This window comes from Chenopodium album, chromosome 17, assembly GCF_948465745.1.
Source record: "Chenopodium album chromosome 17, dcCheAlbu1.1, whole genome shotgun sequence".
NCBI lineage: Eukaryota > Viridiplantae > Streptophyta > Magnoliopsida > Caryophyllales > Amaranthaceae > Chenopodium > Chenopodium album.
This window is the reverse complement of record NC_137850.1, coordinates 44,424,944-44,442,435: the sequence shown is the minus strand read 5'-3', so window position 1 is coordinate 44,442,435 and position 17,492 is coordinate 44,424,944. Positions and strand designations below refer to the sequence as shown.

General features: G+C 33.3%; 2 protein-coding genes and 1 non-coding gene across 3 annotated transcripts; all 3 read right to left on the bottom strand.

Annotated features, from left to right (window-relative positions):
• Nucleotides 1-1,005: 1,005 nt before the first annotated feature.
• Nucleotides 1,006-1,077, bottom strand: TRNAQ-CUG (transfer RNA glutamine (anticodon CUG)). The gene has a single exon. It is a non-coding gene; the product is annotated as a tRNA-Gln (tRNA).
• Nucleotides 1,078-1,728: 651 nt separating this feature from the next.
• On the bottom strand, nucleotides 1,729-5,869 carry LOC145588137 (transcription termination factor MTERF2, chloroplastic-like). The gene is made up of 6 exons (XM_081644782.1): nucleotides 5,146-5,869; nucleotides 4,151-4,559; nucleotides 3,733-3,948; nucleotides 3,422-3,529; nucleotides 2,571-2,845; nucleotides 1,729-2,266 (listed from the first exon to the last, which is right to left on the bottom strand). The coding sequence occupies exons 1-6, from the start codon at nucleotides 5,814-5,816 to the stop codon at nucleotides 1,981-1,983; spliced, it is 1,965 nt and encodes a 654-aa protein (XP_081500908.1). The 5' UTR covers nucleotides 5,817-5,869; the 3' UTR covers nucleotides 1,729-1,980.
• A 1,636-nt stretch (nucleotides 5,870-7,505) lies between these two features.
• On the bottom strand, nucleotides 7,506-14,487 carry LOC145588136 (NADH dehydrogenase [ubiquinone] iron-sulfur protein 8, mitochondrial-like). Its single transcript, XM_081644780.1, has 8 exons — nucleotides 14,311-14,487; nucleotides 11,690-11,771; nucleotides 9,443-9,496; nucleotides 9,212-9,303; nucleotides 8,993-9,106; nucleotides 8,210-8,277; nucleotides 7,992-8,103; nucleotides 7,506-7,824 (listed from the first exon to the last, which is right to left on the bottom strand). The coding sequence occupies exons 1-8, from the start codon at nucleotides 14,362-14,364 to the stop codon at nucleotides 7,729-7,731; spliced, it is 672 nt and encodes a 223-aa protein (XP_081500906.1). The 5' UTR covers nucleotides 14,365-14,487; the 3' UTR covers nucleotides 7,506-7,728.
• Between the last annotated feature and the right edge of the window lie 3,005 nt (nucleotides 14,488-17,492).

Genomic DNA, 17,492 nt, shown 5'->3' with positions numbered 1-17,492 from the left:
CACCTCCATTTTAAGCAAAAAAAAAAAAAAAAAAGAACTCCTTTATTTCTAAAATATTTGTATAATACAACTATAATAATATTATTTCAAATCTTATACAAATATATAATCTTTTTTTAGTAAAATGTATTTCATGTTCTTAATTTTTTCATTTACATTCACCTAAAAATTTATTCTAACTCTTTTAATTATAGAAAAAGTGAGCCACTGGTTTAAGTAAAAGATACTATCATTACCGCATGAACGTCTCTTAAACGAAGTATTATTGAATTTTGCCGAAAAAACAATAATAAAATTAATTCATATAATTGATGTTAAGGAAATTGCTTTAAAATATCACTTTAATTTATTTTTTTCAAATACCTTTAATATTTTGTTCGTAGACTAATGGAGTATTAGATTTATTTTGGTGTTCCACCCGATTAACCTTTTTGAGCTAATCCAGATTCAGGGATTAGTTCTGGGTGGATAGGTTCTAGTCCCTCCCAATTATTGAATATTAGATATATGACTATAAAATAAATGTTGTGTTCGACAACTATACTATACGTCTAATTCTAGGAAAATGCAAAGAGTCAATTATTTTTTTTGTTATTACGGAATTATCAAAATTAATATCTTAGTAAATACAAAAAAATTATTAGCTTTTGCTGAAATATTTCTTTGAGATAATAAATTTATTACATTCGACATTCATTAATTATTCAAACTCTTTTTAAATTAATTTATATTTCTTTGAGATAATAAATTTATTACATCCGACATTCATTAATTATTCAAACTCTTTTTTAATTAATTTATATTATATTACAAGTAATTGCTATTAAAAAAAAAAAGCTATTCAAAAAATATTATATTACAAGTAATTATAGGAAAAAAAAAATTATTACTACCGTACATCGCACGGACACTAATCTAGTATTCTAGTAATGTATATAATGAATCATTTTCATCTTTGTTGCATTTCTTTAAGGTTGGAAGTGGAATAAAAAAAGTTGAAAAATAAGGTCCTACCGAGATTTGAACTCGGGTTACTGGATTCAGAGTCCAATGTCCTAACCGCTAGACCATAGGACCTTGTTGTTAAGTAAATATGGATTATTTATTTATTTATTGCTTTCAGTGCACTATTTTCCTGACAATCTCCTTTCAATCTTAATCACACATACAGTGATACAGAACTTCGTAACCATTTAAATTCATTACGCTAACTTTAAATTTTTTAATTTCGTACTACCCTACTGTAAAACATACGAGTAAGATTTTGGCGTCTGAGTTTGGCGTATAAAAAGTACTGTAGTAAGCTAACTCTTGAGTTTGGCTCTGTCTAAACCACCCCTTATTTATATATCTTTAAATATGGAGCACATATCATGTCCATTTTGATATACTAGTTCCTATAATTTTAACTTAATGTCTTATATAGTTATATGACATACTGACATACGGAGTACTTCACATAAATTAGAATATAGTTTGTATAACACGAGTAAAAAAAAAAATGTTGTGGTATTATATCAAAACAAAAATAGGCTACTATGGAGTAAAACATTTTCTTATACTAAAACAAAAAAAGGTATTGTGGTATTATATCAAAACAAAAACAGGCCACCAAAACATTTTCTTATACTGTCATAACGACGAACAAGACCTCTTAGCGTGACTACGCGTGCGGACTACATGTGCGGCGAGGGGCTGAGCGGCATAGTATACCGAATTCACAACAAATTTAAATTGATAATGAAATTTAATTACTAGTATTAGTCTACGATAATTTAGAAATGGTGACAATTTTTCAGACAACCTAAAATAGTATTCTTCGTTTAGATAATTCATTTCAAGGACGGAGTTTTCATAATTATGTACTCTACTTTCACCATCAAACGATCTATTTATCTATACATCTCAATAGCACATAGAGCCTATTCAAGTACAAAGTATTAGCAAGTTTGTATACAATGGGTTGGGACCAAGGGCTAGTCAACCTGAATCAAACAGCACAACATTAGAATCATTACTCCGGAATGAGCTAGAATCAAGTTCACCAACAGAAGAATAATCCTCAGTTTCAGAATCTGCAGCTTCTTCATGAAGTGTAGAAGCGCCCGATTCAAATCTCTGCCGCTTTTCAACTGCAGCCTTGACTCGTTGCTTAAATTCCTCGTCACTGCTTGCTAACATATACCGGAGTTTGAAGTTCACCTGATTCTCTAGCAAAACCTTGTGCCTTGGTATGATTCTGTCTTCTAGAGAATAACTGAAAAACCTGAATGATAACAACCACTAGAATTAGTCAAAATAATGGAGCATTTGCTCAATTTATAACCATTTTTTGCCAGTTTTGTCTTTGACTGGGAATGTTTAAGAGAGTTTGGAGAAGCTTTTAACAGAATGATGACAAATTTTGTTTATAACTGTTATAAACAAAGAGTTCCTTCTACGGAGTAATAGGAGCAAGCAAGCGAAACTAACATTTGTCCATCTAAATCTGGTGAATTTGTATACTTTATATTAAAATTAAGGATTTCACAAGTATTGTACGTCATATAGAGCTATAATTAAGAATTTACCTTGGAAATTCGATGAGATCCTTTACAGGACGGATCATTGTTCTTCGCAGGTAGCGATACTTGGGTCGAAGAAGTTCGACATTGTATCGCAAGAGCATTGGGAAATCAGCAATCATCTCACCTAACAGTCGAACACTAATCCCAAGCGACAGATAATACTTTACGTTGCCATCCAGCTTATGCGCAATGCTGCACCCCAATAGCTCTGGTGCCAAAGCCACCACCTTCGCTATATTTTTCTGTGTGACTCCAGCTTTGGTAAGTAGGAACACAACCTGGCAGTGAATCATGACTTAGCCATACATAAGATAGACATTTGGCCATTCAATGCCAATAGATCAACATTTAGAGTCACAATAAATCATGAGAAGCTAATACTAAGTTGAGATTCAAAGGTACATTATCATGATGGACTGATGGGAGCAATTTTCAACACTTTCCATAGCTCGTAGTAAACAATTTTGAACTTCAAGAGTAAAACTCATTTCAGAATCATCTAGCCCCAGATTAAAGGAGAGGGAAATAGAAAGGAAGAAAGCACAACCAAAATTACGAGTATTATTCTATATGTAACTGAGACGAAAAGTCTAATAGTAGGACCAACTCCTCAGTCTTCCCTTTATTGACACTATCAAGTAATGGAATTAAACAGCATTGTATTCCAGCATAGAATTATTTTGTTGTTTAAGCAGCACAAAGGAAAAGCTCCAATCTGTATTCTATCACTAGACTCTAAAGATACAACTCCTAGACAGTCCAGGTTCAAGAACAATAAATTCCATATAGTCATATACCCATATCACAGGAAGATGGAAGTATAACATCATCAACAAATGTAAGAGAGAACTAACCACTGGCCGAATTTTCTTGTAAAGGCTGTATGTCAGCAACGGAGGAAACTTAACAAGCATGCGACCGATGGCATCATCTGTGATACCTAAGTCTTGCAGAAACCGTACCTACAAAAGATATTAAGACACCTGTCAAGGAAGCTAGAAGACAGCAGGTGCATTCAAGTATAGTTGCATTTCTCAGAAAAATAAAAATAATGTACTATAGAGTAGTATACAACTAAAAAATACTTTTACAGTAGAACTAATCCAATATGATTCGTAGATGGCATGTTCACTTATTTTGAGGAGGAGGAAAATAAATACACTACCTTTGGAACAATAGTAGCTTCCATGTCAACACAGAACACCATTGGTTTGATGACAAGCATTCTTCTCATGCCATCTTGATCAACTCCAAGATAATAAAGGAACTTGAGAAGAGGTTTCCATCTTTCCTCAATGCTACATGCCATCAACTGAGGTTTAAATGCCAGTAATCTTCCAACATCATTATCGCCTAGCCCAAATTCTTTCAGATAGGTTACCTAAAACCAAAAGTCTCAATCACCTTAATACATGAATATTGTATTCCATTGAAAATAGATACATGGTGACAAAATTTATTAATCTTTGAGCACTGTTCTTCCATCATTTGGCTATTAATAATTACTCCTATTATCTAATGGGTCTAATATGGCTCTCATTGTCAGTTTCGAATAAACAAAAAGAAATGCATAGTCATTATACCTTTTGCTTCATCTCTTCTAAAGCAAAATATCCAAGGACTTTGGGGAAATCATAAACCATAGTACCAAAATCACGGTTGTTCATGCCCATGTCTGTGTAAAAACTCACACGAGTTTCCACTTCTTCCATGCTAAAAGCCACTAATTCAGGGCATCGGCTGATGACATAACCCATCCAATCCCTCCTCACACCTTTGTTCTCTAGATACACAACAATCTCATCCATTTCTTCTATGCTACGCCTCAAAATGGTCTCTCCAACTCTCATGAACACAACTCCTATGTATCTTCCATTCACATGAATTGACTTCAGCCATTCTACATGCCCTCTTATTAATTGGACATCCCCGTTTGCCATGCATATGATTCTACCAATCTGAGGGTGTGACAACGAATTGTGTTTCAACCACCTACAATATAATCAAAGAAACACGTGATCTCTCACATCAACGGATCAACCTCCTCAAAACAATAGCTAAACAAGCTAAGGTAGTTTTTATCAACTACAAATTCTTTGGGACCTTTCGTATGCCAACTAACTTTTCAATACGACTTTGCAAATCAAACCAATGTGGCTAGTGCAATATATTACCCTTCTGGAATTTACCTATGCAACATATGATTTTTCAAGAAACATATTCAAAGAATTTGCTAACCTGTGAAAGGAACTAAAAATAAACAATGTACAAAAGCATCATCTCAACTATCAAATTACACATAAGCATTAAAAATGAATATTGCAAATTATCATGAAACCCATCAACATACTCACTCAAATAAAAGGGAAATATGGTAAAGTTATAAGAGCGTTACTCCAAATCAAATCTCCTCTACATTATTACCCTTAGCAGCTCTCTTTGCGCCAAAATAAGCAATTTAAATGAGCACGAAGTAACAAACATTAAATCCATACATATACGATCATAAACATACAATTACACAATTCACAAGCAAAACATTACCAAAATCCAAAAAAGAGTGAGAAATTCAGCTCACCTAATAAGAGGAACAACATTAGACTCCTCAATAAATTTTCGAGCTCGAGCATTAAACGAAAAACTCGAAAATTCAGGAACTTTCTTCAAAGCAGCAGCCTCAATCATCACCAAATCAATAAAATCACCCAAATTAGACCCCATATTCCTAGAATAAGTAATACCAAATTTACCCTTTCTAACCATAAAATCAATAAAAATCTCCAAACAAACTTCCCTCCTTATCTTAATAGCCTTCATCAACATCTCACCTTCTTCACCATCATCATCTCCCTTCAAAAGGGTATTCAAAGGAGGGAGAGAAAGGTCATTTCCATGAGGTGGGCGGGTATAAATTGAACCCGGAAATTGAGGTGGGCGTTTTCTAACAAGGGTCAATTCCAAAATTCTTGCTTTCTCTTCTTCTGATAACAAAACGTCGTCGTTTTTTTCGTGGGTTGGAAGCCATTGTTGTTGGTGGGGGTTAAGGAGGAGGAAGGAGGTGGATTTGGAATTGTGGGTCCGGAGAATTTGTTGGGTGTTAGGGTTTAAGATTGGGGGTTTTGGGGGGTCAGAAGGTTGAGGAGTTTGAGAGGAGAGAGAAAAATTGGTGGTGAATGGAGAAGATTGGTGGTGGTTATGGTGGGTTGAGAGGTGGAGGAAGGTGGTGGAAGTGGTGGTGTGGCAAAACATGATGATTTTTTCATTTTGGATAAAGTGGCGCCATGGGTTTAGTTGAGCTCACTCTACTTGTCATTTTGTCAATGTGGTATTCCGTTTATTGATCCAAATCGTAACATCGTCTTGTTTTCGACTTGATCTGACCTGATCTGAAACCAATCAAAAAAATAACCAATTTAGATTTTATCTTATATAATACAATGATTTTAGTTTGAAATAGATTAATCTGATGTAAGTCACTGTATCCGATTCGAACACTCGAATTGACACCTCTAATTACACAGAGTTATGCACGGATATTTAGTTGGAGTATATGAAATACTACATATGAACTAATTTATTTTTTTACTTTTTTTTTTAAAAAAAAGATAAGGAATATAATATCAGAAATTCCTCCTCACAAGGGAAATTCCTAACGTATCACAAGAAAGAATAAGGAATAGGCTAGAGATATTACAAACATCAATATCCATATTATCAGACACTAAATGACTTACATTAGCGATCCAATATGCTGCTCAATTTGCCTCTCGGTAAATGTATTGAATACTCCAATTATGAAATTGTGTGAGGAGAGACCGAATATCTTTTATAATATGCTCGATTTGCCAATGAATTGCCCAAATTCCTTTCACTGAGTTGATGACTAATAGATTATCACATCCAATTTCAATGTTCTGAATGCCACATTGAAGAGCTAGTTTGACTCATTTATGAAGAATTGTAGCTTCTGCTATAGTTACTTTGGTGTTACGGAGTACGAAATACTCTTATTAGGTGGATGCCTACTGTACATCTGATATATTTCTTGAATATTGTTAATTGTTCTCCAAACAAACACTAATTATATTACTGTATACGTAGTTTATTACTTTTGTTCATAGATGGAATAATGTACATTCTCTCCAAACATTCTCCTCTATCTCCTTATTGTGATTTCATTTCTTTACTAGCATAGCACCCGTGCGATGCACGGCTTACAAATCTTGATACTTATATTCATTTAACAAAATTTCAAGATAAAACAATTTAATGAGTAATAATGAATTTACTTACATAAGTGTCTTAATCATACATTTTTCACCTCTCAAAATAATATATACTACTTTTAAATGGGGGATTTTTCTGCGTGGCTAGTCACACTGAGTGGCCTCGATCAGGGGTTACTCGAGTTGACTGATCTTGTTTGTAGGTTAGGCAGTGTCTCAAGTTATTGAACGTATGTCATTATCAAATCATTTTTTTATTTTATTTTATTTTGAAGACATAATACGTAATATAGCATAACTTAGTGAATTAATACTGGTGTTTAATTTTGAGGTAAAGAGTTTAAGTTTAAGGAACAAAAATCTATAGGTACAATAATATAGAACCCATTCACGCCTCAACCCCTAATTCTCTTTAGGGTACAATAATAGAGTTTCTGTATATTTTTTTAAAAAAAACAAAATTAAATTAAATTAAATTAAATAACAAATCATTCTCCTGCTGATTTTGTCCATGCAAGTCCACAACATGTCATACCATGCCAGGCTAAGTACTTCCCAGCCCAACCTATTCCCAGCCATAGAATTGGTAATGCCTAAGGATGTCGCAATGAAAAATTTATTTCTAAAATCCAACTTCAATCAAAGAAAATATATATGCCCAATGTGTTTTCCCTGCAGGGATTGAAATATGACCTTCGGGAGCCCTGGCATATAGTGATATAAGTTGAGTTATTTAGCAGCCAGAACTAATGGAGTAATGGCTAAACATATACCAAAATCTACAAGATAGCAATTTAACAATGTTTACAAGGGCAAATTAACAAAAAAAAGCAACAAAACGATCTCTGAAACTCCATAAACAGAGAAATTTTATTGGTTTTGATTCAGAAGCCACAAAAAAGGAAAACATCATAGCCTCATCAAAGCAACTGAGATCAGCGATACAAACTTTCTGATCTCAAATTCTCTGAGATCTCAGTTTCCCAGCGATCACCATTTTCCAGAAGTTTCTCCTTGTCATACAGAAGCTCCTGCGACAATTTGATGAACAGAGGCCTCAGGAATAGCTTTAAACATAACAATGAGAAAAGAAAGAAGGAAGCGATTTGGTTTATTGTCAATAACTAAATACTTCTTCCATTTAAGCAAGCTGTTGTACAGTTGTACACGACAGGGATTTTAACAGGAATTTACTAACCTCGTGAGTTTCTGTTGCAAATTCAAAGTTTGGTCCTTCAACAATGGCATCAACAGGGCATGCCTCTTGGCAAAATCCACAGTAGATGCATTTTGTCATGTCAATATCATACCTTCAATAAACCCATCATCAGTTAGACATTTCAATAACCATTAACCAGGTATGACAAATATGACTATATGAGTACATAAGATTTTCAAAATAAGTAACTATATTACCTGGTTGTCCTACGGCTTCCATCTTCCCTTGCTTCTGCCTCAATAGTTATTGCTTGAGCAGGGCAGACCTAATATTAAACAGAAATTCAAATTTTAGTTTTCACCACACCTTCTATCAAGAGCCAACAGCTCATGACTGGCGAAGCTAATAAGCAGATCATAGATCAATTAAACCGTAATGATAGTGCATACTACATCAAGCATATGCATTCCTATACTACATACTACTGGAAGGAGATGGCAAAAACAGCGAAAGGCAAAGCAAAGCACCAATAACTGGAAAGCAGGATTACACGATTTCCGCATCTAATGCTTAAACTTCCAATACAGACTGAACAACACAGATCAGATAGTATTTTCAAACTAATAAGTTCAAACTAATTAGTCCTAATACATCTTATATTTTTATGGAAGCAAAAGAGACAGCTGAGAGCTTTTTCTCATTATAGACATTCAACTGTCTCTCAATTCTCAAACTTCATCTACATCAGTTTTTATAGTTTTCGGGCTAGAGTGTATGATGGGCAGGCATTATAGCACTTAAACCTAAAAGACATACAACCCTACAAAACAGTTATATTTTTCAAGTAATTGTATAATAGGTGACTGTCAAATGATAGAGAATGCACTCCCTAGATTCATCCCTCTAATAATGACAAGGTCCAAGACTCCATATTTAACTATGCAGCAGGATATGTACAAATTAGTACCCTACGGAAAATAAATTATCATATAAAGATAACAGATCATTAGAAGAGAGAATATAAAGGTAGCAGGTCTCACAGCTTCACAGAGTTTACAGGCAATGCAGCGTTCCTCTCCTGTTGGATAACGGCGGAGAGCATGTTCTCCACGAAAACGGGGGCTCAAAGGGCCCTTTTCAAATGGGTAATTGATCTGCAAAATGGAAGCGTGTAAAAAAATATTGCCGTCTAAAATTAGCCGTGACAAAATATTAAATTCCAAAATTGAGCAGTTAATATATAGTAAGAAGATACTCACAGTCACTTTGTCATCAAAGAAATACTTGAGAGTCAAAGATAATCCTCGAACCATCTCCGTGAGAAACAAAGTATTTATGCTTCTCTCAAAAACTGCAACCAAAAATAAAATTGCCAGGACTTAACACATGCTAAAATTGAAAAAAACCTTCTAGCCACAAAACTGATACATTAGCCAAAGCCAAATGACAAACTTATTATAAATTTTAAGGAGTCAAGACTATTGCATTACCGGAACTCCAATCCTTTGATATCTCTTTAACAAGCTGTTGTCTTTCTGCATCATCTGTACGAAGTAGATCATAAAAAGAGTGAGAAACAATGACAATCTATTATAATTTTATTTGTTTTTTTTTTCATGCATCCTGTCCATATTGAAGTGCTAATTTCCACCAGGATATTTTAATCAGATGCATCCAAGCCTATCAAAGGCCTAATACATAAATATCTGAAAATCTGCTACAGAATTTGAATGCTGCCTATGATTGAGCCTTTCACACAGTTATATCTAAAATCCTGAATTAAAAAAGTCAATTTTCTAGGGCAAGGAGATAATAATTCACCACCTATTGACATAATCACTTTGATCGCAGTAATTGGGTCAAGGAGAATCCAAAGATAGTAAAATGTTCACTATGGCCCGATGGGGTTGTAGTAAAAAATAAATAAAATAAATAAAAAAGCAGCCTCATTTTCCTTAAATCTTAAAACCACTTCTTCTGAGGTTTCTAAATACACCTCTAACCAAAGGGACAGCATTAAGATTGTCCAGGCAAAGTACAATTAACATATTATTCACATACCAAAAAAAAAAAAAAAAAAAAGGGAGGGCAAGCTCCAGCTCCACCAACTAATTTTTTTCTAATAAGTACTCAGTATCCCCATGTGTACATAATGGGGAATTTGTGACAATAGATACATGTTACCAGTACACTACTTCCTGAATGGGAATAGGCTAATGTTTTCTTTTCAACATACATGAAATTTATAATATTTCATACAAAAAGTTGATATAACTAGGGGCATAATGGCCCAAAAAAATCACCTTTGACCAGCTATATATTTTTAAAATCCGTCTAAACATTACTGTAACTTCAAATGAAGCTAAGATCTTAATTTTACATTATTTAGCAGCTTGATATGTACTTTAAAGCCCAAAACTCATACACAGATTCATTAGTCACTTCTTTTTTTACACAAACCCTAACCAACTGCTGTCAATCTCTCATAAGAGAAAGAGAGAAGAGAGAGAGGTCTGGATAGAGAAAAAGAGGAGCAAAGAGCTCTAATTCAAATCTGCACAAGGGCCAAGCATGCATCAATCATTTCATCAGCAAATTTTTCAAGTCTTGCACAGGGACCAAGCCTTAAATGCTTACAATAGGATTAAATTCGCCGGTATGGAGAACCTGAACATATCCCCCAAGCATAACCAAATGTCGTCCATCAGCTGGTCATATGTGCAACCCAGTACCCTAATATAGTTGAAGTGCATGAGAGTTGGGGAGGAAAACTTGAAAGAAGTAATCAAATACTTCCTTTTACCATAAATGGGTCATTACTTAATAGAACGTCCTTCATTAATGGAAGTGACGCTGGTACGTACAGCCTAATGCATCTCAATGGAAGCTAAAATCATAAATCTACTCAAACAGGCTAATCAATTTCAGAGTAGTTCAGTTTGGGTAGAGCTACTAATTCTCTCAGATAACAATTACTTAGAATGCTATTGTTCAGTAAATCAGTAATGGCAGGCTTTACTGCACAAGTTAGCAAAATAAACAATGCAAAACATTGTGCAAGTAATTAGTGCCTTCAAAGTTCTGACAGATTGCTTACCCCAACCAATCATAATTCACAAATACAAATCCAAAATAAAAAAATAATTTTAAGCTAGAAAACAAAATATGCAAACTAATGCGCATCAGTCATCACAAGCAAACTTACAAACTGCAGACCTAATCTCAACATAGTATTTTCTAATGTAGAAGGCATTAAAAGAAGAAGGATAAGATAGTTCTACCAAATTTTTCCTTCATTTAAGACTAAATAAGAAAGGTCTATTTACATCTTAGCCCCCAATGCTCAATGTTCGGTAAGGTAGATTAAACACCTTTGAGAATTTCAATAGTCAAGGAATATCTTTCTCGAAATAAGTGTGATGTATTCTTTTCTACTACATAGCCCATCCATGATTTTATCATAAATCTATAAAATGTAGAAATATCTTTATTATCCTCCTTGTACAAAAGAAACATAATCTTAATGAGAAAGATAACAAAAAACCCTGGACCTGAAAAATCATGTTGCGTGATAGCATATCAAGTAAAATTAGAACATCAATTGATCCTTAATTTTATCCTACAGTCACTTTTCCATTAAGGATTCCAATATTCAACAACCGTTTATTAATTTCAGAAGAATTTCCATTCATCAAATGAATAAAAGGAAAAATTATACAAAACATAATTCAACACACCTTTATCAGTGGAAAACGAATGCTTGGTGGCAAATGATCTATCCTGCTGGCTAAAGCCTTGGAATGCTTGTCCAGTCAAAGCCTTCATAAGCAAAAGGGTTAAAAATTTACATTAACATTAATAAATAAATAAAAACCAAAAATCATAAGTCTAACAACAAAAAAGGCAACAGCAAATGACAATTTATACCAACTACTTCTGCAAATGGCACTAATTGCCACACTAATCCCAAAAAACTCAACCCATCTTTATTAACATTAACATAACAACACAATTTTACTGTGATTATTCTCAAACTCCTCAAGTTAATTTTAATAAGAGAATTATGGAGAAGACAATCACAATAATAACTAAAGGATGAGTTCCACATCTTAATATACACTCCCTCTGTATTTTTTTAGTACCCACTATACATTTTTGAGTTGTTTTTATGTGATTCACACACTTTAATTTTATTTTATTTTAGGCAAATGGGTATTTCTATCTTACCCCTTTACCCCACAATATTTACACCTTTACACTCATTCTTTAACCTTGTTCTTACACTCAACCACCAATTTACTACATCTCTTAGTTTATCCAGCTTTTTCTAAAAACATGAGTCTACAATAATGGGTACATCAAAAGAAAACAAAGAAGTATATGTGACTAAAGTGGAGAACGTATATAAGAAGATCAATTAATATATTTTCAGAGAATTTTTTTCCCCAAGGGACAAACAGATGTTTAGGATATATGTAACTTGCTACTTATAAGGCAAAGGGGTGAGTGATTGTATGCATTTGTTCACAATCACATCTACTATCCTTCCATACCTCAAAAATTCATATGGCATGGTATTGTACTCCATAATACATGATAGCTAGGCACAAACTGACCACATCATCCTAGAAATGAAGGCAATTGATGAAAATGTACAGTTTGAACCTCAAACATCTAGTAGGGAAATCCATCGATATTCATAATATCCACATGCTAGAAAGTTAAAGAAAATAAATAGAGGACTCATAATCAACGAATTCAATACGTGTGGCAAACTAAATGAACTGAGAATTAAGAATAACACAGTTAGGGGGTGTTTGGTATGAAAATTTGTAATGTAGGAAACGTAAACAAATAAGTGTTTCCATTTCTATCACTTTGGTATGAGCTGCAAGTAAGAAATACAGTTTTCAAAGGGTAACAAAATCCCCAAATTGTTACCCTTATCCAACTAGTGGAAACAAAATGCATTTCCCTCCTCAATCATAAACTCCACATTTTTTTCATTCCATAAAGATACCAAACATATATCAAAGGTAACGTGTATCATTACCCTTTCCCTTACTTATATAAATCCTTTTCATTCCGTTTACGGAATTTATACCAAACACCCCCTTAAAGGTTACAAACACTCAAAAAATCACCGATCATTTCATGGCAATTGATGATCCACAGTAACGACCTCCAAACCAAATAATTGAAAACAAAGCTGCAGATACTACTACATTATAAAATCATCCCAATCCTAGCTTCACCAGTATCGTATGGAGCCTTTTTCTTCCCATCTTCAAATGCTATGTTACCTGGACACGGCATTTTGGCCGGCATACCCGGGTCGATACGACGCGACACCGATCCGGGTATGAAATCCGTTCCGGATACTCCATTTTGTTCTCGGGTACGGCGGCCATTGAAGGAGTTGAAGCTTTGAAGAAGATGAAGACGGTTCTCAAACAATTTCGAAGATGAACACGATTACGAGTTTTCTCAATGCAGTTTTCTCTCTCTTTCTTCTTTCACGTGTATTTACTTATTTAATTTCTGAAGTTTTTGACTTTTTTTCTCCCTCCTCTCTCCTGATTTACCTAGCAGTAACATTTTTTTTTTTAATATATGTGCTTAAGGGTGGCGGCTAGGGTTTTGTTTTAATTGGTAAAAAGCTTAAAAGGCCTTAAACCTATGTTTCTCTATCAACAACTTGGGCTTTTTTTAAATAAACAACTTGGGCTTTTTATTTTGTTTACTTTTTTTTAGCAATCCACTCACCTAGATATAAAAATCTATCAATAAAAACCACCTATATAATTTTTGATATATTATGGACAAAATTATTGCCGTATCCGTACCCGAGTCCAATGTTAAGACGGTGTCCCCGTGTCCTAAATTTTTGAGAATGGCGTATCAGACACTCGGATACGTACCAATATCGGATACCCGTACCCGTGTCAATGTAACATAGTTCAAATGTATTGATGAATAACGAGTAAATTTCCAGAAAACTAAAATTCTCTAAATTAAACACCAACAACTTCCACAGGCAATCGACTACAATACAAAAGGTCAAGGACATTGAAATCATGACTAAAAATCATATTTCTGGATTTCGATTTTATTCTTTCCAAAACTCTGCACTGATTGATAAATCAAACTAGATTCAACATCACAACAAAAAATTAAATAAATTATCACAAAATTCAAGCATTCCAAATAACAACGAGCTAAGTTACAAATTCCCAAAGATAAATAAATGTGAAACAAAGCAATGCAGAAGATTATAAAATATGAAAAAATTCAGCAGTTCCAAGGGAATCATTCAACTGAAAAATCTAGGGTTTCAAAAAATGAGGAGGAAACTTACGAGCTGACGAGGACGTAGAGCGAGAAGAGACTTGCGAGCTAAGATCGCCGCCATTGATGGAAATGGTGAGAGAAAGTTTACGATTGATCGACGACTCGATGTTTCTCTCTTTTGGGGGACGTGGGTGGTTTTGAAGGTGGTAGAGTGAGTGACGGAAAGAGGGACAATAACAGCAACCGACTCGGAGATTGGGACCAAAGAAGGAAATGAACATCAAATGATGCGTTTTGGTGCATTTGTCCTATAAACGCTGCGTTTTACTATGGGGTTCCAAATATTTACAACTAGGTTAGAACCCATGCGATGCACGGTTTATATAAACCCTATTTTTAATTTTAAAAATAAATCGCTATTATACATAAATATAAATAAGAATTATGTATATTTTGTAATTTTAAAATTTTTATTTTAATCAAACTTATGATATAGTATCTGTTCAAGTTGTCTAATTCATAGTTCAATGTAGGATATCATTTATTAGTGTGTTATTTAAAATTGTTTCAATTTCCTACGATAAATTGATAGATTTTAGTTGTAATGTAGAAGCTTCCAATATTTAAATTTCAAAAATGTTAAATATGACATCTCTTCAAAAAACAAAAACAAAAAAATAAAATAAAATAAAATAAAAATAAAAAAAGATGACATCATCATTGTATTTAGGCAGGAAAATTTGAGAAAGCAACACGTGGCAATAGTGACGGCAGCAACTTCTGTTTTAGTAATTGTTAATAGATTTTTTTTTCAAGTAGTTCATACATTTTTTTTTAGAATGGTACGTCATTGCTATTCGCTATTATAATTATTGTTAAGAGCAAGATCAGCCCTAGGTCTTAAGATTCTAAATGACATTATCATTTTCTAATTTTGCGGTCTTAAGACAAGATTTTATTATTTTAAAACATTTATGAAGTTTGGTCTTAATAAAATCTGAAGTGGAGTCTTGAAAATTCAAGACTCAACTTCAGACTCAATTTAGCACTCAATCAATTTTATTTATTTTTTATTTTTAAAAAACTTTAATAATTTAATTTATATGTAAAAAATGAGTCTGAGCGATTGAAGAGATAAATTTTATCGAGTCTTAAGGAATCTTACATAATTATAAATTAGAAAAATAATTAAATTTAATCTAAAAAGTTGATGTGACAATGAATTAAAGTCTTAAGATGAGACTGTGCTAATCTTGCTCTAAATAAAGCATGATTGACTTTGTATGATCGGATTGATCGACTATTGAGAAAATGAAATACTTTGTAGCTTACTTTGTAGTACAAACACAAATACACAATATTGCAAGAGAAGAAAAAAAGAGCTTTTGACTTTTTATTTTACTAAGTTTGAGCGTAAAAATGAAAACTAATGTTGTATTTGAGGAGGCGCAACATTACATCAATTCTCTTTTATGCATCTCGAATCCAAGCCTCCTCTGCCCTTTCTCTTTCTCCTTCCACATGCGCTTGTTGCATAGTGATCATTCTATTGTCGTTGCTAAATTCTTTTTTTTTTTTTTTTTATAGGGATTGCTAAATTCCACTTTGCCCTTCATTGTTCTCGTTTTCGACTTTTAGTCGTGGTGACTCAATGGCCGGATCTACGAAGGGGGAGCATGTAGGTGATGCACTATATCAATCAAAGGGGGTGGGTGAACAATTATTTGAATTGTGTGTTTGTGCATTTTAGCTAGTGTAAAATCCACTAGATGAATTTTAAAAATGATGATGAAGGGTTAAGAAATGACATAGAATGAAAGCCAAGGATTAACAGTGGACGCAAACACAAAACGTTAAACTTGACCGTGGAAATATTAAAGTATTACAATATTATTAATTTTACGCTTTTAAAAAAGTGTAAATTATATTGACACAAACGTGAAATGTAAATACAACAATTGTTTTGATACTGAGTGAACATGTATGTACCGATATATGTTCAAAGAAGTTTATGGTACAATTTAGACCATTTATTAGTCTATGTAGATTGCGTGGATAGTAGTTACTCACAGAGTCACAGGAATATCTATGAGTATAAAATGTGAAATTGAGTCAAGAAGTATGGCTCCGTTTGGTTTGATGTAAAATATTTTTCATGGAAAATGATTTTTCCAATATTTTTTTTCTTCCCATTTTCCTTTGTTTGGGTTGTTAAGAGCATTCCCAACAATGAGCTAAAAAATGCTCATGAGCAAAATTTTGGATGAAATTAAAACAAAAATGACTTACATCAATGAGCAAAGGCAAAAATGCTCATGACCAAATGAAAAATGCTCAGGATGAGCACTTTTAAAGATGAATAGTAACCATGTAGGGTCCACAAGGCAAGTAAAAAAAAAGAATTAAAAATAATATAGTAGAGAGAAATATAAGAGGGTATTAGTAAAAGTAAGAGAGAAGATGTAGTAGAGAGAGAATTGGTGAAATTTTTTTTTTTGATTATTGGTGAGATAAAAATATAATCACAAAAATGGTCATGAGTTGGAAGAGAGAAAAAGTGGGTAAAGAGAGAATAAGAAAATCAAATTTTGCTCATTGTTGATAGTGCTATAAGGCCTTAAGGGGTGGAAAACAATTTTTTCCAAGGATGGAAAATTCCACCTTATTGATGGAAAATATTTTCCTTCACAAAACAAGAGAAGCCACATTTTCCTCTCTCCTCCTTTTTTTAATTCCCTCTTATTCATCCTTATATTTCCACTCTTATTTTTTTATTTTTCTTGAACTTTTATTGTATGTAACCAAACAAATGAAAACTAATTTGCAATTGTCCTTTTCTTTGACAATATGTTTTTCATAAAAACTAATTTTTCATTGAAGGTATTTTACATTAAACCAAACGGGGCCTATATTTGGTTGTACCATGTACACGATATAACCAATTTTCATGATGGTTAGGGGTGAGCATGGACTTAGGGGTGAGCATGGGACGGGTACTCGTACCGTTAGTATTAACGGTTCGGGTAACCGATAACCAATATCACAAAAAGTGATATCCATAAACCGAACCGATAAGTTCGGGTATCCGGGTTTTCGGATCGGTTATTGGATACATAATAAGATATCCAATAATGATAATTAAACTTAATGATGTAGTTATTATGACATCATTTAACACTAATTAACAACAATACCACATTATTTTGACCAAATTATTAATAATATTACTAATCATTGATATTATAAAGT

Excerpts from the sequence above, each read along its gene's own strand:
- LOC145588137 (XM_081644782.1), bottom strand. The coding sequence starts at position 5,816 with ATGTTTTGCCACACCACCACTTCCACCACCTTCCTCCACCTCTCAACC. Across the intron at positions 3,949-4,150 it reads TAGAAGAGATGAAGCAAAAG|GTAACCTATCTGAAAGAATT; the intron begins GTATAATGACTA and ends TTTTGGTTTTAG. Across the intron at positions 3,530-3,732 it reads AAGCTACTATTGTTCCAAAG|GTACGGTTTCTGCAAGACTT; the intron begins GTAGTGTATTTA and ends TATCTTTTGTAG.
- LOC145588136 (XM_081644780.1), bottom strand. The coding sequence starts at position 14,364 with ATGGCGGCGATCTTAGCTCGCAAGTCTCTTCTCGCTCTACGTCCTCGT. Across the intron at positions 9,304-9,442 it reads ATCAAAGGATTGGAGTTCCG|TTTTTGAGAGAAGCATAAAT; the intron begins GTAATGCAATAG and ends TTTTGGTTGCAG. Across the intron at positions 8,278-8,992 it reads CCTGTAAACTCTGTGAAGCT|GTCTGCCCTGCTCAAGCAAT; the intron begins GTGAGACCTGCT and ends GTTTAATATTAG.